Here is a 21,747-nt window from a genome sequence, read left to right on the forward strand (position 1 = left end):
ACCTCTAGGACAGCTACTCCAGTATGGTTTTTTCCCTTTTCCTGAGATAATTTCATAAGTACAAATGTCAATTTTTAAGCAAAAGATGCAAGAATGGGTCTGAGGTAGAGTTGTCTTGTACTTACAATTCAGAGTTGAGCTCGAGCTCACTATAACATCTTTCTCCTTTTTTTTCCACCAGGATGATTTCAAGGGAAGCATTGACTTTCTTAACTGTAAATTCACATACCCTTCTCGGCCTGATATTCAGGTCCTGAAAGGACTCTCTATATCTGTTAAACCTGGACAGACTTTGGCATTTGTTGGAAGTAGTGGCTGTGGTAAGAGCACCAGTGTCCAACTTCTGGAGCGTTTCTATGACCCTGAGAAAGGAAGTGTGGTAAGCAAAGAAAATATGGGTTTTGTGCTCTGGTTTTCAGCAGTACTCCAAGGGCCTTCTGCCTGGGTCCTACTGTCCAGCCTCGCAGCGGTGGCTCATACATGTGCACTTTGAGGCTTCCTCTCCTTCTCGAAAGGACAGAGGTGGACTATTTGGACAGTTCCCAAGTATTATATCAGATATATTCAGACAAGATAAGAGAATTACATGCCTCAGATGCACTCTTATGCATTAGGTAGGCCATAGGCATTTGCCTTGGTAGCTCCTGTATGAAACATACAAATATATGCTTTAATTGTGAGAGCACAAGCAAAATCAAGTCTGAATGGAGCAACAAAGAGCCAGGAACTTGCCTAGATTTAACTTCCAGTTATTCAATTACTGATAGCTAAGAAAGCTTTTATATGTTTTCCTAATGTAAATACTTACCCATCTAGATTGATTTATCTTGGGAAAAATGTGTGTGGTGATCACTATGTCAGGAAGGCAATAAAGCATGTGCCTAACTTTAAGCAATTAATATTAGTTCACTAGGACTTCTGTTGAGCAAATGGTCTACTGTATTTTGTGATATGGATGAAAGCCATACCACAAAACACACATCATGCACAAAGGAGTCAGAGACAAGTAATTCAACCAATCACTTTAAATCAGTTGTAGTTTGTGTTTTAATGATATGGTTAAATCATTTAGTTTTGCTATGAAATTTGGGTGTTGCAAGCTGTTGTTTTGTAATGATGTTTCAAGTTTTCTTCCATTTCCTCATAGTTAATAGATGGACATGACTCAAAGAACGTAAACGTGCAGTTTCTTAGATCAAAAATAGGAATAGTGTCACAGGAGCCTGTGCTATTTGACTGCAGCATTGCTGATAATATCAAATATGGCAGTAACACAAAAGAAGCAACGATGGAAAAAGTCATAGAAGCAGCCCAGAAGGCTCAACTGCATGATTTTGTCATGTCTCTGCCTAATGTAAGTACCTGTGAGGCCTTGGCTGCTCAGTGTTCATTGCAGGAGTTGCTCTGAAACCAGCTGAAGTTGCTACATGCTTGCACCTTTTATGTCCTTTTACAGCTGTGACAGTAGGAGGAAGAGGGTGCTGTGACCATTTGTTGTGTTCCTTAAAGTCTGGGTGTGTGTTACTACTGAATTCTTACACAGTAGGTAAATACATAAATCCTCTTCCCAGCTGTGGGAGATTTGCCTTGTGAGTAGGAATGATACTTAGACAAAAATATTTGAAGCTCGCTGTTTATGTACACTTGAGAAGTATTTAAATGCACTGAAATAATATTAAAAGAACATATAAGGTATGGATACAATTTAGACACCCAAACAAAGCACTTTTCTAGAAAGGCCTTAAATCACTTTCAGCCTCTTCTCCCAAATCTAGGGCAGGGAGAATTCTTTTTGCCTCAGACAAATCAGCCAACATTTTGCTACCACGTTTTCCTTCCAGGCTCATCATTGTGCTGCCTTTGCCTCAGGGCCATGTGCAGACAAAGCAGAGCTTGGAAACCTCACCCCAAATATGTTTGCTGCTGTATGTTATTTCTGCATTCCCAGGTTCTGCAGCTGGTCAGCAGTGGTTGACTTTCTTGCCTCTCCTGCTCCTCCTCTAGCTGTGTACTGGTGTGTTAAATTACACCTGAATAAAATACTCCTTTTGTATATTTTTCAGAAATATGAAACTAATGTTGGGGCTCAGGGATCCCAGCTGTCTCGTGGGCAAAAGCAGCGCATTGCCATAGCAAGGGCCATCATACGAGACCCTAAAATTTTATTACTGGATGAAGCTACATCTGCCTTAGACACGGAAAGTGAAAAGGTAAATGCACAGTGATAATAAAGGGAAAGTTAACACAATGGCCCACAACATACAATACCTTTTGTGTTATATAGATATGCCAACATATTCTGCTGCATGATTGCACATTATTCCACATTGTGAATTCAGCACTTTCACATTTAATGATCTTTCCAAAGGTGCCTGCACTTAGATACAGCTGTAAGAAAAAGCAGCCAGCCCCAAGTGCTCTTAAACTATCTATGAGAGGCAGCACTTCAAAAATGTCTGAATTGCCTGGATTTCAAAGCATTCAGTTGACATTTAGCCTGGCAGCAGAGTAAAGGCCTTCCTTAATTTCTACCTCTGTTTAGCTGTCCCTTGTTTGTACTACTGGTAAACAGAGTTCATGACCCAGCTAAGCACATCAATAGCAGAACCTCTGATTTAGTCTCACTGTCCCTTTTACAAGTGTTGCACAGTATGGTTAATTAATCTGAAGCAACTGGGTTCCTCCAGCTCTGAGCCCTGTTGTGTTTGCACATTTTTATTCTGACACTTTGTCTGTTGCCTTTAGACTGTGCAGGCAGCACTGGATAAAGCCAGGGAAGGGCGCACCTGCATCGTCATCGCCCACCGCTTGTCCACCATCCAGAACGCTGACATCATTGCTGTGATGTCTCAAGGACTCATCATTGAAAGGGGCACTCACGATGAACTGATGGCCATGGAAGGAGCCTACTGGAAGCTTGTTACTACTGGAGCTCCAATTAGCTGAATTACTGTGATTCTGAATTTGAAAGATTTCTGTAAGCAAATGCTTTGTGGTAAGGATGTGTATGTTGGTGCTCCATTGTGCTACAGAGTGAGTGCTATACAATACAGTGAGATCTGTGGAACCCTGAATGTATGTAGCTGTCTGCATCAAGCACACTTGGCCAGCACATGCAAGGCACTAAGCACAGGCTGATGAATTTAGGAAGTATCTTAGCCGATTGATAAGGGAAAAAAAGCCTGAAACTGGGTAAGATCTTTCCTGGTGATCTGGGGAGTTGCCACTACCTGCAGTCAGACTGATGCCTCAACTAGCAAACAAGGAAGACTCTGGTATTCAGGAAACTGCCCTTTCTTTAGGTAAGCTGAATGAGTGAAAACCCCTCAAATGATGCTGTACATCTGAAGGGATCAAATGTTTCCTAACGTTTGGTCTGCAGCTGATCACAGCAGAGGCCTTTCCTGTGCATGCAGAAGCCCCACTCTTTCACCCATTGTACCACACACGTCAGCTGTGCTGTTGGGGGAGGCTGGGCTTCCCCTGCATGCACCTGCAGCACTGACACAGCTGTGCCCCTTTAACAAACCAGTCAGTACTTACAAAAAGGCAGCTCCACAAAAGTAAGGAAAGCAAGCAAGGTAAGGAACAGAAGCTGGTGAGGATCATTTCCCAGCCTACCACTCTCCAGCTAATAGTCATTACTCTAATCAGCTGTCAAAAAGATTTTTGAATAGGAATAAATGCCTTGGTTAAATTAATGTAAAATTCTACAGTTAATCATCAGTTATTTAAACCTCTTCTACTGAAATGGTGATGGATATGTTCTTTTTTTCAGAAGGTAATACAGTCATGAGTGAAGGTGGAAAAAATAGGCATAATTAGTTCTTTGTATTAAATACAGTTGATAAACAGAGCAGCAATATATTCAGAAATGAGGGAGGTCAGGAAGGAGCTTCTTTGGGAGAACCTTGTATCTGTCACAGTTTATTGTAACACCTACCATAAGTTTCACTGAAATATATTGGTTATTGTCTGCAGCACAACAGGACTCTTTCCTGTAGTGACTAGGATCTTGGAGAAAAGCAGATAGAAGGAAAGTATAGGTTACAGTTTCAATATTTAAATATTGATTTTAAACTGCGTGCAGCAGAGTATTAACTGGAAAAGTTATTCTCCATGTCCTAAAATCTGCATCTGGGCTGGGTGGGCAGGTGGGCAGGCAGGTTTCCACTCACTTTATAAGAAGTCACACCACTTCTTATAAAATGCTGCAACAGTAGCAGTATGTAAATAGAGCTGTGAAGGTAAAAAGGTTATTAGGCTACATCCCTTAATTCCAGGCAGCAAAACCCAATTTCAACTTTTATACGACTCCATTAACAGAATCACTGCAACATACCCTATTGAAATCACACAGCCAGCACTGAAATGGCTATTTCTCTAAGGAAGTCTGTATTTTAAACCTTAACTGAAAAGTAAAACAAAAAGATGCATTGTTTGCTTTAATCTTTTTAGCCTTTTTACATTTCAGAGCAATAAGTAGTTTGATGGCTCAGGAAACTATTGACAGAGTGACTATCAATAACCTGCCAGACAGATGTATATGATATTTAATTAATATTATTATTTAAGGACACAGAAAAACAATGACTCTTCATTAAAAATTACCATGACTATGTAAACTTATTTCATAATTATTTTTCCTAAAGGACGATACCTTTGTGACCCAAATTAAACCAATAAATTGTATTTTTTTACTGGCTCTTGTACTCTAGCATTTCTTCTCTTACCCTTCAGCTAAGCACATGAGTATCTTGCAGCAGCCAGCAAGTATCATGTCTGTGACAAAGGTTTACTGTTCAGGACAGCACAGGAGCAGGCTGTCTCCCTGCAGGAGCACACGGCCCAAGCTGGGTGATTGTGCTGCTGCTCTTCAGTGTAACATTACCTTCTTTCCAGGCAGCTGGGAAACATGGAGGGCTAAATTTTGGAAAGCGTGCTTCTCCAACAAAATGCACTCACTGTGTATTGGATCCCACGTCCTGCCACTTTGTTCCTACGTGCTGTTGAAAATCCTCTGGTACCTGGGAAAGGGATTGGATTGCAGGTGGCACTACATGGTGTGTGGGCATGAGCAGCAAGACTTGATAGAATGCTCAGTGCAGAGCTGGACTGGTCTTGCTGCTGCAGCTGCCTCACTGGTAAAATGTCCCAGCCCGGGGTCTTGGTAGCAATATTCCCAAACCATTCCAAAGTCATTTGCTTACATCTTTCAAGCCAGACCTGAGTTATTAGTCTTGACAGTAGCTGATGTCTCCTGCTGTATGCCTCTGTGTATGGTCCATGGCAGCTGCATTTTCCAACACCCGATTCCTCTAGGCAGATATAACTATGATACTGTTTTGGGATAGCACCTGAGTAACTGGTCTGCTCCAACTAGATTCCTCTGGGTAGGAGTGTGTGTGGGTCCAGAATCCCTCCACCAGGAAGGCTAAACAGGGAATGAGGAGGATGAAAAGAAATAGCTGCATAGTAGCAAGAGTGTTGTGAACTGAATGTAATGACAACTTGTCAGCTAATTTGTATGGGAAGCAGGGGACAGCTTCACTTCATATAACTCCTGCCTCATGAAAATCTTTCTGCAGAGAGGTGGAAGTACTTTTGGAATAGCATTTTCCCCAATGTTATTACTGGCATTTCTATATCAGGAATTATTTGGCATCTCTAAGTCAAGAATAAAAGGTTAAATTTCTCCTAGGATCCTACTAGTGGGAGCAAGGGGATCAGTCTTACACTTTCCACTCTATTACATAAGAAAATCTTAATTCAAAAGGTTTGTGGCCCAAACTATGCTGAGTTGCTAGCTCATCCTGCAAGCGTATATGTGCTGTATCTGTTCCCAATATTAACAATTTAAATATGGCTGCAAAGGCCTGGTGAAATTACAGCTTAAATGTTTAACAATTTGAGCTCTTAGTAAGGTCACGCAATCTATTTAGATAAGGTCTGGACTGTAATTTTCGACTGCAATTTACTGAAGCCTGAGTAAGGGACATGCAGGTTTATTTCACTGCAACAACTACATGCCTGGCTCCTGATTTTCAATTCTAATTCTATCAAAATATCATGATTATCTTGACACTCTTCTATTCCACCAGTCTGGAAAAGGCTAACCCTGTTGGAAGGTTTGGGAGCCCTCTTTGGAGATTCTTCAAGCACTTACACAAATCTCCATACCACAACACACTCAGCTGCTCAGAAAGTGTCCTGTAGCCATTGCATTATCAGTCAGTTAATTTCTGAAGTTACTAGCAAAATTACACTAAATTGATTCATGTGATATTATTCATATTAACATCACCATTCTTTGATTTAGTAACGTTTTAATAACTGAAGAAAAATTAAGAGGTGATTCAGAGAGGAAGATGTTCTATGGCCTTTTCCCTGAAGCAGTGAAGTTAAAGAATGAACTAACAGGACACTCCAAGAAAGTGACTGAGAGCCCACATGTCTTTACAGAGCTTAGAAGAATACTGCAGAATGCCAGTTGTCATTCTACACTTATGGTGGTGTCTTCCCCAACAGAAGCACCAAGATTCTTTGTCAGTGTTGGGAAACAGAGACTCTCACGTGATCAGAAGCCTAGAAATGTGATCTCTGCCCATAACTCCCAGCTTCAAATTGCCACTAAATGCAAATGCTACTGTGAGAATCTTGGACACCTGTGCATGAAGAATCCCCTGTTGCTGGCTAGGAGGAGCTAGGAACAGAACCACAACTCAATCAACCTGCTGCTCTGCAATGCCTCTGTAGGTCATCTCACTGATAGGGAATAACAAAGCACACAGCAACTTGAACACAGCTGAAATCTTTGTCATAGCTGTCTTTGTTCTTCACTGTTTGCGACTAGTCCCATGAACTTAGTGATTTTGCTTAAGGAGTCACAATTATAGAAAAGAGTGGCTTCAGGTCAGCTGCTGCGGGAAAAAGTTCAGAAAACCATTAGAGAAGATAGGAGATACACAAAGCAGAATACTCCTCAGACTTAGAAACAGATGACTACTTCTCTTAAGTCATGGTAGTCTTACTAGGCTCTTAATTAAAGATGCCTGTTTCAGATTTGCTTCTGTAATTTGTATCTTGTTCATTCCCGAAGGCCAACACCAAACTATTCACCTTGTTACCCAATTAAATAACATTCTTTCAATTATCTCCTACCTAATTGGAAGTCTAGAAGCAATATCATGTTTACATCTTCTAAGTAAGCCTCATTGCTTTCAGATCATATATATGCAGCCCTCATTACTCATATTATAGCCAGACATACTAAGGCTATATATATATATACACACATATATATACACATATATATACACACATAAAGAGAGAGTTTTATGGGATGGTATCAGCAAAATACTACTTAAAGACTGTGCTCTGAAAGGAAATATACAACAATAGATGCCAATAATGAATTGGAAAGTACCCCTCTAGAAAATCCATTTTATATAGCAGACATATATTCAACATATTAGTTACTTGTGTCCTTAGTTAAACAAAGAATAGAAACTTGAAGTGACAGTCTGCAACCATATTTTCATGATTTACACAACTGCTAACAGTGATTCAGGCTTGTGACTGTTGATCTGAGAGAATTAGCAGAGAATTACCTTTGCAATACAGGAGCATGAACAACATTCTTCAAGTCATATACTGAGATAATTTCATTATTGACAACTTTTTTCATTTGTTGCTCTGTGTAGATGTACAGAAACCAAAGATTTTTTACACCATATTTAAGGATTTTCCCTATCGAAGCTGTGATCTGTATAATTCATGATTCATGTGACCACTTTGAAAAAGTAAAAATGACAAAAACTACACAGTAATGCAAAAAATATATTCTACAGAGTCCAATGGAAAGAAACTTTTTTTTTCTCATCTGACTTAATCAGAAGTTGGTTTGCTCAGGAAGCTCAATAAATTAAATCTAAAGCCTTGTTTATAACTCTGCTGGCCTTTTTCACAGTGCCTGGGGACAGCTGAACAGTAGGTGGCGTGATACTGTCACACCATTATGTAGCAGTATAACACACAGTATCTATTTACAAAAAAATTAAATACTGAGTATCACTATGTACAACTCATGCTTGAAGCATTATCTAGCTAGAGATGGACAGAACTAAAAGACCACCATATAGCTAAGTAAAGATGGTTGGTTATACTTTAAAACTTCATTATGACCCAGATATTGGGCCATTTCTACCCATACTGCAGTGCGCTTGCAATATTTCTAGGAATAAAATCAGGCAACTAATATTTCTCAGCTGCTTCAGTGTACTGATTTTGGATGTACTGGTTACTTACCAGGAGTACATCAAAGATGCAGTGGCATCCCCTCGGTTTAAATGAATTAGCAAAACTGCCTTTGCAGAGGGTTCTCAAACAGTTCACATCCATCCCCACATTGCTAAGCACTTTGAAACTTTACCTAATTAAGTTTCTTTTCAGTTGTCCTCATTAGCGAGTGGACACAGTATGGAACCAAGGCAACTACAGTCAGAGGCATAGCTGCGCTCTTACAAAAAGAGAGAATGTAGAACAAATACTCAGTATGAGTAGGTATCTTAACAAAATTATACAGCTGCAGGGCAGCTAAAGAAGCAGCTATACACAATATGCGGAAACTTATCCTGCAGCTATTTTTACCTTTGCAGCTCGTGATGAACATTTCAGAATTAATTCCAAGACCTAAACCAAAGAGTGCACCTAAATTCCTCACCAATCCAGCAAATGGAGTTGTATCAATGTTTATCCAGTCTGGGTTGGCACACCACTTCTTGGCCTTTGGAACAGACCATAGCAAGTCAATATCAAGAAGCTTGAGGGATAGATAAAAGCCAAGGGCAAAGATGAAAAGAAACAAGTTTGTCTTGATGTACATTCTCAAGCTTGCAGTCTGAATAGCAGGGGTGTGCTCAAATGCTTCTGCCACAAGAATGCCTGTGGATTAGAAACTCAGTGTTACAGGGAACCACACACTTGTACTTTGAAGAAGCGTTTTCTACAGTGTCCCTGTAGAATTTGACTTTTGAAGATAGAAGAATATATCTGTGTAATAAATATCTATGTGTGTGTCTATATATGTATATTTATACTTGCACATATACACACACAATTTACCACATTACAAAACCTTTCCTACCACTCAAAACTGCCACTATGGGGAAAAAAAAAACAACCCAAAACCAAAAAAACCAAGTACTACATGGTTTTGATATGAGGCATACCTTAAGGCCTGACTGCATCTCCCAGATGACAACCTATCAAATATTAGATGTAAACTGGAACATTCCTTTTCCAAAAGAGTCCCTCACTAAAAGACTCGCTCCAGCAATGCAGGATTCAACACCAGTTCCCACACAGGCTTTGAGTGTTGAAGGAAAAGACACTGAACACACTTATCTTCTCTTGTACTCATTTTACCTGGTTGTGAAGAGGGAAAGCTGTTAGCCAGGGCACCCCAGGCTACACTGCATCCATGAAAGAGAACATGAGCAGGAAGCCCCTACTCAATGCACTGGTCACCCTCCTTAAAATCAGATAGATACCGAGATACTGCTCATAGTTTGGACTTCCTGAATGCCAAATTATAATATGCTTAAGTAACTCTGAAAAATGTACTTCAGCATCTTAAAATCACCCAGGCGAGTTTGTCCTGCTATTTACATTTTTTTCCATTTTGCCCCAGGTCTCTGTGTTTGTCCACATTGCACACATGCTATTTTGCACCTGGACACCATTTGAAGTGACCCAAACAAGTTCCTCCTGAGAGGAAAGGTCAGAGTCATGTAGAAGCATCTTCCTCTCTGATCTCTTCCACACAGGCAGCACAGTTAAAGACCAGATGCAGCCAGTACAAAGCAGTCAGAGCTAGTCTGGGGCAGTGTGGACACAATACAGTCAGCATCAGTTGTCAGGTGGACAAGGGCTCACTCCCTTCACTGTGAATTACATAGGCAGCAGGTACATTCTACCTCACAAATTTTACCTTTGGACTATTATCAAATCCCTGATTTTCCAGAGAGTGGAGAGCACTACTGGGGTTGCAAGACAAGTCCAACTAGTAAAAATCTCTTGTCTTCTCTCATATAAAAAAAAAATGCATATGGGTTAAAAGGGAAAGAAAAAATAGCAGCATTACCAGCAAATACTCCAAGAACAACTTGATGAGGGAAATGTGTTGCTATGAATACTCTTGAGATGCACACACTGATCTGGATAATCCAAAAAACACTCCAGAGGAATGACCATGTTAGTCTAAGAAGGAAAAGAAAGATGCTTAAAAGTTAAGACAAGATATTTCATCTACTTATTTTCCTCAAGGTCCATCATGTAAGGCTCATGCTTTTACCCGCAGAGGTTTACTAAATAGAGTAGTTTAGAATCAGATGATTAAAAACTAGAAGTCAGTACAAAAACATTATCATGAGCAGTTACAGGAACAGATCTCAGGAGTTTCAGGTCCAAGAAACTTCTGTGGTTTAAGTGATAAAAGTAATCAATGGCAGATTAAATTAGGACTAATACCATAAACTTGTATCTCATCATGAAGTCATAGCTATATGCAAAACTCAATTATTTCATGACAAAATTCACACAGTGTGAAAACAACCCTGCAGCCTTAGAAAGAACAGCCACCAAAGCAATTGCAGGACTTTCCCACAGAGCTGAGCAACACATTACAGCAAATTTTGTCAACATTATGTGCACTTGCTTTAAAATGGGCGAAGAATAACCATCAAAGCAGTAAATTTATGTACTAATCCAAAAAAACCCCAATACATAGTGACAACTAGAGAATTTAAAATTTCCAGCACTGAAGATTTAGGACTGATTCAGATATTGTATGCAATGTCTGTAATTGTATGCAATGTCTGTAAATAAATACCAGACTATACAAACAGATAAATCCTTTTAATATACTTTTTCTTCAGCTGAAGTAGGTCATAATAAAGGGTTGTTGGTTTTTCACAAAATAGACCAAACTGAATATTTGTTTAAATTAAGTCCACTAAAAACATAGCATATATTTAAAGAACTATCTGAAAATAATGAGTTGGAATACTGGAAAGACACTGACCTGTGAAGGGTAACAGCTGATTTATCTTTCCATCTAACTGTGTAGCTAAGTGCTGCTGTGACCATTACGTACCAAACGCAGGATGATCCCATGGCATGTCCAGATGGGCTTCCTAGTAAAAACAAAAAGGAAATATTCAACTCAAGCATGAAGACCGTGATATCTGTCATACAGAAAATATCTACTGGTAGTTACTCAGGCACCTAATAATTTAGAAGGGAAATGGCTAACAAAGGCTGAAAGAATGTAAACTGCTTCTTAGAAGTTAATTTTTGCTGTATGAATTGTTCAGAAGGTTCATCTATAGGGAATCCATAATACTTTTCTGAAATAAAAAAGGTAATAGCTTACTCATTTTATATTGGTGTGAGTTGGAATCTTGGAAGGAAAACATATTCTTTTCCCATTACTTGGATTAAAAAAATTTGAAAAGCACCTAGGGCTGTCTTAGAGCTGTAGCATGGAATGTAGAAATTATGTATGAGGATCACATAAGAAAAGTTTTGAATGAGCCTCTCCATAATTAACAGGACCCACAGAAATTTAGCTCTTTGTAACAATCTAAACCAAAGGACCAGTATAACTTTAGATAGCACTTCCAAGCTGCTTTTTATCTGCTTTTGCAATTACCATGGTGTTAACAATTGTAAGCTGTGTCTCATTAGCAATATTACAATGCAGGTAATTAACATTTTGAGTAGTTTTATAATAATTTTAGAAATGCATCTGAAGCATGGAAAAATGTGTCTTTATGCTTTACTTTGATTCATTTTATAAATTTTAACGTGCTGCAAAATATCAACCAGATTAAAAGCAGATTGTCAAAGAAACTGGTACAAGATATGATGCTCTAATTGCTGTACCCACAGGTACAGCACATTGTAGTCTACCTACAGCAGTCTATGACAAGGAACACTCTCTCATATAGATAACAACAGTGATTTCTTTTTAGTCCAGGCTATAATAATATATGTGTACTTTGTTTTAATTTTAAAAGTAAAATTTTTATTTTACTGGAAGCAATATGAAACCACTGAGAAATTCCTACAACTGTGAAAATCACCATAAAACAAGGTATGCTGGCATGATACAAGGGAAGTGATTCCTAAAATTACTCTGTCACTTCCTTTCTCATGTTCACCAGATTTACATTCAACAAATCAAAATAGGGAAAGAAAAAATTAGATCATTGGAATCTGTAAATCTGGGACTTTTACATCTTGGCTTTCTGTGGAGACAGAAGGAACAGGGTTATTTCACTATCAGAAGAAATCATTTTGGCTCAAGAATGTGTTATGAGCCAGCACTATCTAGTAGTGTGTAGAGTAAAAGAATATTTCAGTGAAGTAGCAAAGCAGAAATGTCTGGGCAGGACAAGCACAATGATTTCTGACTCCCTGCATTAAATTTTGCTGTTCTGGCAGTACATTTAGAGTCACTCTACCAGCTCTTTTGTTAATTTCCTATCAGATGTGCACTCCTAAACCTCATAATGGAACAAATGTCAGATAAGGAAACAGTAACATTGTATGTCAGCAGTGGAAGAGCTTCTCTTTTCTGTTATCTAGGAAAATGCCATCAAGGAATAATATTTCATAGCTTATTGCAAATTATCTACTCAAAACAACATAAATTCCACCTTAAGGTTTATGTTCTTAAAGTTTTACAAATATCAGAAAACAAATAGCTGCTGGGTTTTAGTTCAGTTAATTCCAGAAGTACAAAGCAAATTCAGGTCCTAAACTGTTTGCCATGTAGTCATATGAACAGTTCCTTCAGCTTTCCCTTTTGCTGAGACATGGAGTTTGGGGTTCAGTCTATCCTAGCAGTATTTGGATCTGCTTTTCTCTGTGGCTGCTTCTCTAATCTTTTAATATAAATTGCTATTTTAAAAGTGTGTGAAGTACCATGTAAGCTCATACAATGATGCATGCAGCACCTGCACTGACTGTGCCTCCTCTCGCTAATGAGAAACAGGTCAGTGACAGTCTTAATGGTCCAGAGTAAGTCTCGAGGTGGGAAAAAATGTGGTCATTGTAAGTGCAAAGAAGGAATCAATATGACAGTTGTACCCACTGGACAGAAATAGGAATGACCTTTCAGAAAGACAGTAACAAGAAGAAACACCTTCTGGTTCAAGGAATTAAAATGAAGCACACTGACTGTCTCCTGAGCCAGGGCTTGGATCTACACAGCACTGAATGGGCTCAGTTCTGAAGGCTTTTGATAAGGTCTGAAGGACTTCAATACCTTGTGTTAGGTCCCAAATGAAGTAACTTGAAAGACACTGCAGACATAAAGGCATTATTAAACCCTGCCTCATAGAAGGGCTTAAGCTTCTTGTTCACAATTACAATGGGATGCAATGCAGGGTACTGTTAACAAAATACAGCCATGCAAACTGCTTAAAAGCTTTCAGTGGCATCAACAAGATGCAAAGCACATCATTTCCACAGTCAGTATTTTCTTGCACAACAAATTAAACTAAATTCACTTAGCTCAATGCAAGTTCATCTTATTGCACATAGGGTTGCACAAGTTCATTTAGCTTCATTAGTATTGCATTTGATTTCCACAGAGAAGATAATGAGACATAAAAAGTGAAAATATATTGAAAAGGTGCATTTCAAAAGTATTTTTTCCCCATATATTTGTACACATACTCCCACACACATTCAGTGGCAGTGTCTGGTTCTGGTTCTTTCCCACTTGTGATACATTATGCAATTGATTGCTGTGACTATTGTTATTTACACTGAACCATCTACTTAGTTTATGGGGTTTGAATATTTGTTGCAACAGCAAACAAGACCTCAAACTCAATAGCCCTGGGCTCTGTCTTGGAACACATTAAACAATGTATTTCACAAGTTTTGTGAAAATTTCTTTCCAATACGCCAGTTCATTTTAGTAGTAGTAGTAGTTATTTTTAAAGCCAGCCCCCCTCCCTTGCATCTTTTAAAGGCAATGATGAAAATACTCTTGTCATACAAGAGTCTTGTCATTTTATACATGAGCTCTGAGATTTCTGTATCATATAAGACCTTCCTAAGTCTCACTCTCCCCCTTGAAGCCACTATCCATATCAAACGTACCAACCAAGGAAATCTCCAACATTTCTTACCTGGTCCTGTTTCACATGTTATAGGAAACTGTTCAAGGCATGGGCTTGACTGATTAGGATAGATCATTGTTTCTTGCACCCACCAGTAAGGGCGATGGCCAAATAAAATCCTGACCCCCACCCAAAAAGAAAAAAAGAAAGAGAGAGAGAAAAGAAGAAATTAAATGAAAATATTTTTATATAAGAAGGCCTCGGCAGAGCATGATAAATAATCATACAAAGAATATGAAGAGCTACATTTGAAAGCTGTTCTATAACAGTTCTACAGGTTCTTCTCATCTTATTACAATATTAATTCAAACATATCTTAAATATCTTCCTTGTGAATTCCTAATTTATAATTACCAAGGAAAATCTACTAGTACATTATTCACAGAAAGTTTTCTAAACTTAAAATACATATAGTAACTATTATTAAAAATACCAAATTTTAAAACAAATCCAACTTCTTACCATTTAAATATGAGGTTGAACCAGTCACCAATGACAGCCACCCATATCATTTTAGTACCAACCACTTGGTTGAGCTGAAACCAAAGAGGAAAATAAATTGAAAATATATTCCGAGGATCACCAACATGTGACATAAAATTAAGAAAATCCTGGTAAGCCCTGTAGTCTCTCTGTAAATGCTGAATGATAAGCACTCCATTGCTGTGAAGGAGATCCATGTTAGGGGATTAAACTGTACTTGAAATATAGCAAAGTTCCTTTAATCTTAAGTTTCTAGAGACAGAGAATGAGAATCATGGAGGGGAGCTATTAAAAAGTGAGAGAAGGTGATTGACATTGCCTTTATATTATATTGGCGTGGTGTACCCAGTCATTCCCGAAACACGTGGCTCCAAATCTCTGGAAAAGCATATGAGTCTCTTAGCACTGGAAAGCTTTTTTGTTTGCAAATTTTAATTGTAGGAAGCTAAGTGAAGTATATGCTGAGTAGCAGCAAATTGTGGGGAAAGTTTTGTGGAAACAAAATGTGTGACTCGTGCAATCCCTTGTAGGAACAGCTGGCACATGTTTGCTTAAACTTTTTCACAGTTCATTTCTCAGCAAGATGGACATCTTACTAATGTGTGTACTTCATTAAGTGTTGCCTGTATAAAGGATAGAAAGAATACACAAATTACTGATCTTCACAGAACTGTCATTGAAGCTGTACATTTCACTTTGAAACAGAACTTGGCTGTAACTAATACTTTGCACAACACATTTTTTCAGTCAGGGAAAATGCAATGAGCATCCATATATCAACCACGCTGTTGCGCTCTAGATTTATTTTTAAAGCAACAATATTATTAAAATATTGAAAAACAATTGTTTCCTTCCTACAAGAGGCCTGTCAATCCAGGGCCCAATGCAGATGATGCTCAGTCTCTGAGCCATCCTTTAGTACCACCATTCTTGGGCATTACTTAGGTGATGCCAGTCCTGTGCCCCCCTGCCAGAAGGAGCTGCAGCCCCCCCTTCTTGCTGCTCAGCGTGGCAGGAATGAGACCTGCTGCACAAACCAGAGCAAGGCTGGGAACACATCACCACGAGTATCTCCCTGAACCATTCCCAAGTGAAGCACAGCAGTTCTCCAGAGCCAACAGCCAAGAGCAAACAGATTCTGCCACACAGCAGGAGTTTAAAAGATTACAGCAGGCAATATATTAGCATATCAGATTTATCAATATTAGTAGTAGTAACTGTAGTGTAGAATATTACGTTCATTTGAGGTGGCTTCATGAAAATAACTTTTCCTACAAGAGATTAAATGGATACTAAAAGCCTGATGATACCAACCTCTGATATCATCAGAGGAAAACTTCAAGCTCTTTATCAGGCTCTAATATTCTGATGTATTCATATCTTATATGAAATTATTATCTGTGTACCTGAAACAGTGTGAGTCAGAAGACAAAAGCAGCTCTATATATGGACTGCACACTTCCCTAATACTCTTCCCATGCACTTCAAGCTAAACTGCACAGGCTGTGGAGACAAGGACATGAACCACTTAACTGTTTTTGCTGAAGAGGGGCTTAATGGCTTACAGGGCTTCATGATGTGTGGTCAGGGAAGTCACATGGAAACATTAAGTAGGTTCAACAAATAAGGCATGACAATTAAATGGACAAAGAAGATTTCTCTTCATGACACAATCTCATATTTACCTTAACTACTCCCATTTACTTTAGCTAATAACAGTCTGGTTTTAGAATTTTTTAGCAGATTGAAATCCTATATGTTTATTGCTACCAATTGCATTAAGGCATATAGAAAACCTTAAAGTTAAAAGTTTCAATGTGCTGCTTCTGAATATCTACAATATTTTTCTATATACTGACTGAATTATTCACATTAATTAGTGTTGTCTGATTTCAAGGGAAACTCTTCCAGATTCAAAATTGCAGGATATTTTTAAAAATATATTTCTTAGATTTTTTAGCTGAAAATATTTGAGGATGTTTGTTTCTTGCTAAGTTGTATACCTTTACTGTTTTTCAGAGTGTGCAGCAAGGCAACTGTCATAGATATCAATGAATTAATTTGCTCTCTCCCAATACCTCCCCAGACCATACTTGTTTAGAAATCTCTCTCTAATAACTCTTTGTACCTTATTGCTAAAAAAATTGCTCCTTTGCTACATTTTTTTACTGCAAAAGTATCTTGCCTTTAAAGATAAGTAAGACTTACTATAACAATTTAAAAAAAAATCACTCTTTTAGACATGTCTGGGTTTAGTATGCAGAAATGTAGAAAATCTGAGGTCTTCCTCTGTTTTCCAATCTAGTTTAGCAACAACAGTTAGCTTCAAACATGAGTGCAAATGCCAAGTCAGTTGGCAGCTGAATAACAGACATCTGACTTCTGGTACTTGGTTAAAAGAGCAACAATTACAATGAGGTTATTTTTATTGTTCTATTAGGAAAAAATATTTTGCAGTACAAAAGTTTCCATCAAGATACACTTTCATGTCCTCACAGGAGAGTCTACCAAGTAATAAAATAGGTCATTTTACAGTCCCTCTTTAATGGCACCGCTGTTAGTCAGTGGTATCAAAAAAATTGTCTCTGACACAGGATGTGCAGAAGCATTGCAATAATCGCAATAGCTTTGTGCATGTTTGCTTTATTTATAAATTCAAAACTACCCACCCATATTATCTATATGCACTAGGACAGTGATGCATCTGCTCAGGCTGAACTCTTTTTCAGACAGAGCCCCTCAGGCACACTTTGGCTCTCCAGAAACGTTGTAAATTTAATGTTTGAAGATATGTCTTTGCAATGTTTCAGTAAAGTAACCTCTTTTAGTGTAAATGCTGAAGACCTCTTGATATTAACTTTCAGGATTTTGCTGCTGATTCTTATGCTTAGATAAAGAAAGATAAGCACCTCAGACACAATAAAGAGTAACAGCAAGAGAAAAAGCTTTCATTTTCTCCTACATTCTTTCTGAATCTTTCAGAAGCTCCTACATCCTTACCTTAGAGATACCAGAGGAGTCATGTTTATAAAGGATGTTTAAAAAACCTCAACAAATCCACAATCTACAAAACAGACACGATGGAAGTTTTGGAAGAGGTAAGTGTGTTTCTGTGGGAGAGGCAGTTCTCACTGTGCCTGGAATGAGCCATGATCCTGCTCCATCCAAGAGGAAATCAAAAACTGACATGCTAGTAATCGCTTGTCCTGCCTGTCATATTACACAACCAATAAAAGTCTGAGACACTAAAGACCTTCCAAGCAGTAATAACCAACAAAGATGGTGAAACATCACTTGCAATACTATATTTAATACCTTGTTTGACAAAGGAGAAACATTCCTCAATAGAGTTCCCTCTTCCATCATTCCTCTATGCAAAGAACTGCAAAAAGCTTCTATAATCCCCCTAGTGCTTCAAAGTCACTCGAAATAATACATGAAATAAAACTCCTTGCTGTATTTTAGTACGGGGAATTGCAGGGAAACCCAATGATCTATACAAAATGGTCAGAAAGTGTAGGCAATCAAGTTTTTAAATTGAAGCTTTCTCTTGTTTTGATATTAGAGAGCCAAAGTTTGGCCTTCACATAAATTAGTTCTTAGTTCAAAGCAAACACCTTTCAAATGCTATCTGTTCATATATTTTAAAATTTATTGATAATTTCTTGATTTACTGTGTTTTCCAAGACACACAAAACCAAAGACTTCATATATACGTGTGTGTGTACATATATACACACACATAAAATGTAAAAGCAAGAGTCATGCTGATGATCCACTGAAGGGAGGATAAAATGCTTACAGCTGCCTTGCACCTACATATTAGAGCAAGTATTACATAACAGTCAACAGATGCTTTTAAGTAAATGTTTGTAAGGCATGGAAAAACCACCAAAGCAAACATTTTTTGAAACACTGTTAATGGAGGCCTGTGTAATGGGCCTGACTTTCTGGTACATTATGCTTAGTTAATTGAACAATAACATGAATTTCCACACCAGTATTTCCATTGACACTGTACCAGTTACAAGGATTAACAAGCAATTTGCTAAATTCACCAGCAGACACTGTATACAACAGCTGACAGGTATTTTCTCAGGTGTGAATGTTTTCCAAGTGGAACACTGAAAAGATACAACTTAATTTTTGAATTAGAAAGACAAGAATATTTCAAGAAGCTTTTGCGCTCTCTCTCTCTCAGTTTTTACTTTTAAATCCCATGTCCTCAAGCATTCCTCATTGGACCCAGGGTTTTTAGGGCTGGGCTGACCAATAGAGGTTTAGCACTAGTTAATATGACCCAGTCTCCTTCACTTCATTCTGCCACCTTAATCTGACCTTTCCTAGTTAGTACAGTCATTACTCTTTGCTATAAAGTTAACTATGCAAGCACACAAAGCCAAAAAACCTAATCTGTGCACTATAACAATAATCAGACCTGCCAGATCTTAATATTTGTTTACATTAGTAATGCAAATTAGTAATGTAATTACATTACATTGTGTTTATAAGTGCAACAGTATAAATTATACAAACAATGCATGGAATACAATTCTGGCATGTCTATGACAGCTACATATCAGGAATTTTACTTATTTTAAGTATGAAGAACTACCATTTAGAAATTAGAAGCAACCTAAAGAAGATAAAATTCCTTCAAGTTCCATGAACTGCAGGCAGAAGTGGAACTGGATCCATTAGGACAACAATCTCCAAACCATTTTTCAATTCCCTTTCCAATAAGATTCCTGTCTTACTGTCATTCTCCAACCCCTGAAACCAGCCTGCTCTCATTCTTAAAACTAGCCCAATGCCAACCATAGCCCAGGGAGTCAGGAACCTGCCACAAGAAGCAGCTGAGCCAGTTTATTAGTACCAGCTTGTCAATTTTGTGCTCCTTTAGAATATCCTCATAAGCTGCAGTAGCTCTCCAACCCTGAGCTGGACTTTTCAGCTGCCTCTTAACCCAGCACTGAACTGCCCAGGATGGACTTTCTGTTACCAATAAAATAAAGCACCAGATTTTTGTTGGCAACATTCTGCCCTTCAGTTTGACTGCAGGGAACTGTCACCTGCAGCTGCTGCTGTGCCCCTTGGAACCTTGAGTTAACCAAGCAGCCTGGGGTTAAAGGGACACTCATGAAGAGCTGGAAAATGCAGAAATAATTAATGGTCTCCAGCTAAGCTCACAGTGTTAAAAATAGGGTAAATCACTGTTGAAACTTTTTTTCCATCCACAACTACTCCACGGCTTGCTAGGCCAGACATTTAGAAAGCAGTATTTCAAAAAAATTGTCTGGGGTAGAGTTATGGTGGGTTGGCTGCCAGCATTTCTTTCTGCAGAGCCTCGTGAATCAGACCTAGAAGAGGACCCAGAAGCACCTGACCTGCACTACTTTGGGCCATGAGGCCACATTCCTGTTTGTAGCTGGCAAAAAACCATCAGTTTGAACTGAAAATTAGGACTTACCAAAATAAGTGTGCTTCCCTGAAACACACACTTGGTAAACTGATGGTGGACAGTAGTGGAAAAGGTTGAAGATAGATTATAGTGTTGTTCACGTCTCTCAAAACCTCAAAATGAACTGGAAAAGAGATCAATTAAGGTATGGATTCTGCCAGTAAATGCCACAGGCATTTAGTCTTTGGTGGGTGAAAGTGTACAACAAAGGAATAGGACTAATGAGTCTAGAAGAACTTCACTGATGAAGAAGATACCTAACATTTCTGAGCTAATGCCAGTTACCATAGGGTGAACCCATTATCTGTGTTAACAAAAGGATTCAGAAGACACCAGCTGTAGAGCCCACCAAAAGATTATGGATTAGAAAATAGGACTTGTTTAGACTAGTTTAACTTGTATTTACCAAACTCCAGGGCCTGGGAAAATGGTATATTTAAAGTTGATTGAAATTGAAAATCAATTTAATTGAACGTTATGAGCTCAAGTAATAAAGGCTAATAATGTCAAGAGCAACACTGAAACTTTAGATTAACAGCATGCACTTGGCTAGGCAAGAAATGTTCCTAAAAAAAAAAGCCATAAGGTATAAGCCCATAGTGCCCAAATTCATACATGGCTAGGTAATCATCCTTGCACCAGCCCAACTTCATTTAAGTGTGAGGCAGGTAAGAAACAGGGGTCTGCTAGCTTTAGGAACAATGCTGAAACTGTGCAATCTGGAGAACAGTGTGTCCAAGTCAAACAAGGCAGGAATCCAGTGGGGTAAAAGTGTTTATCCAGGAAGTTTGTACAAGAGTAATGGAACTAATAGTTGGTGGTCCCAGCTCAGACTTCATTAAGCACTGCACAGGTGGAAGACAGTAATTAGTACTTTTAGACAGCAATCCTCAAAGCCATGCTAAATATACATTATTCTGGGATTATCTAAATAGCACTCACATAAACTAAAATTAGGAGAAATTCATTAGCTATGGTAACGAAAATTTTTAAAGTAGCTTTCATAATAAACCGAAGGCTGCGACCTTGGATCACAAACTAGCGCTTATCAAGAGCTAAAAGGGAATATAAACAACTGGAGAAAAACCTGTCACACTGTCATAAAGAGCAAACTCACTCTGACAGACGTTTATGGCAAATGTTTGACTGGGTACAGGCAGGGCTACTGTATTCTGGTTTTGTTCGTACCAAAAAGTACTGCAATTACCCCTACAGGTCATTCTCCTGTCAGAACGCGCTTCATCCACACTCATGAGAGAACTCAAGCCGGGCGAATTAAAAAGCAACTCGGAAACTCACAAAATTTAAGACCGGTTACCGCAAGTGTGTTCCATGAGTGTAAACCAGACACTGGGAACAAGCTGTGCCTTCAGAGGAGCGTAAGTGAGCGGCGCTGTTTGCTCAGCCCTGAGCGGGCTGTTTCCCCCACCGGCCCGGCAGGCAGCCGCACCGCCAGGGCACCGGCGGACCCGGACGAGGCATCCCAAGGCGCAATCCCGAGGGGAAGGGCAGCTGCGGCTGCCGCCCCCACCATGGCGGCCGCGCCCCTCACGCCGGCCGCGCCTCGCGCTCGTTACCGCAGCAACGGCCCGGCGGGCAGGCGGG

At 38.9% G+C, this 21,747-nt stretch overlaps 2 protein-coding genes across 25 annotated transcripts in view; one reads left to right on the plus strand and one right to left on the minus strand.

Moving 5' to 3' along the window:
* Nucleotides 1-4,705, plus strand: part of ABCB11 (ATP binding cassette subfamily B member 11) — a 54,669-nt gene extending 49,964 nt beyond the window's left edge. For all 3 annotated transcript variants that reach the window (XM_064434545.1, XM_064434544.1, XM_064434546.1), the window contains 4 exons: nt 182-379; nt 1,148-1,354; nt 2,064-2,210; nt 2,746-4,705. In XM_064434545.1, coding sequence (XP_064290615.1) covers nt 182-379; nt 1,148-1,354; nt 2,064-2,210; nt 2,746-2,946 — 753 coding nt within the window. In that variant the 3' untranslated portion in view covers nt 2,947-4,705. The remainder of the gene's footprint in view (nt 1-181; nt 380-1,147; nt 1,355-2,063; nt 2,211-2,745) is intronic.
* The window catches only part of G6PC2 (glucose-6-phosphatase catalytic subunit 2), a 33,258-nt gene extending 11,579 nt beyond the window's left edge, over nt 1-21,679 (minus strand). For 3 of the 22 annotated variants that reach the window (XM_064434562.1, XM_064434561.1, XM_064434563.1), the window contains exons 1-5: nt 14,661-14,972; nt 14,208-14,317; nt 11,084-11,195; nt 10,145-10,260; nt 8,650-8,943 (exon numbers count right to left, since the gene is read on the minus strand). In XM_064434562.1, the coding sequence (XP_064290632.1) occupies nt 8,650-8,943; nt 10,145-10,260; nt 11,084-11,195; nt 14,208-14,317; nt 14,661-14,878 (850 nt within the window). In that variant the 5' untranslated portion in view covers nt 14,879-14,972. Of the gene's footprint in view, nt 1-6,795; nt 6,921-7,429; nt 8,944-9,230; nt 9,427-10,144; nt 10,261-11,083; nt 11,196-11,434; nt 11,660-14,207; nt 14,318-14,660; nt 14,975-16,087; nt 16,185-20,151; nt 20,267-21,349; nt 21,386-21,441 lie in introns of those variants that run through there. The other 19 variants (XM_064434573.1, XM_064434572.1, XM_064434574.1 and 16 more) reach the window with 16 other exon arrangements.
* Nucleotides 21,680-21,747: the final 68 nt, after the last annotated feature.

This window comes from Passer domesticus, chromosome 10 (genome assembly GCF_036417665.1).
Source record: "Passer domesticus isolate bPasDom1 chromosome 10, bPasDom1.hap1, whole genome shotgun sequence".
Lineage (NCBI taxonomy): Eukaryota > Metazoa > Chordata > Aves > Passeriformes > Passeridae > Passer > Passer domesticus.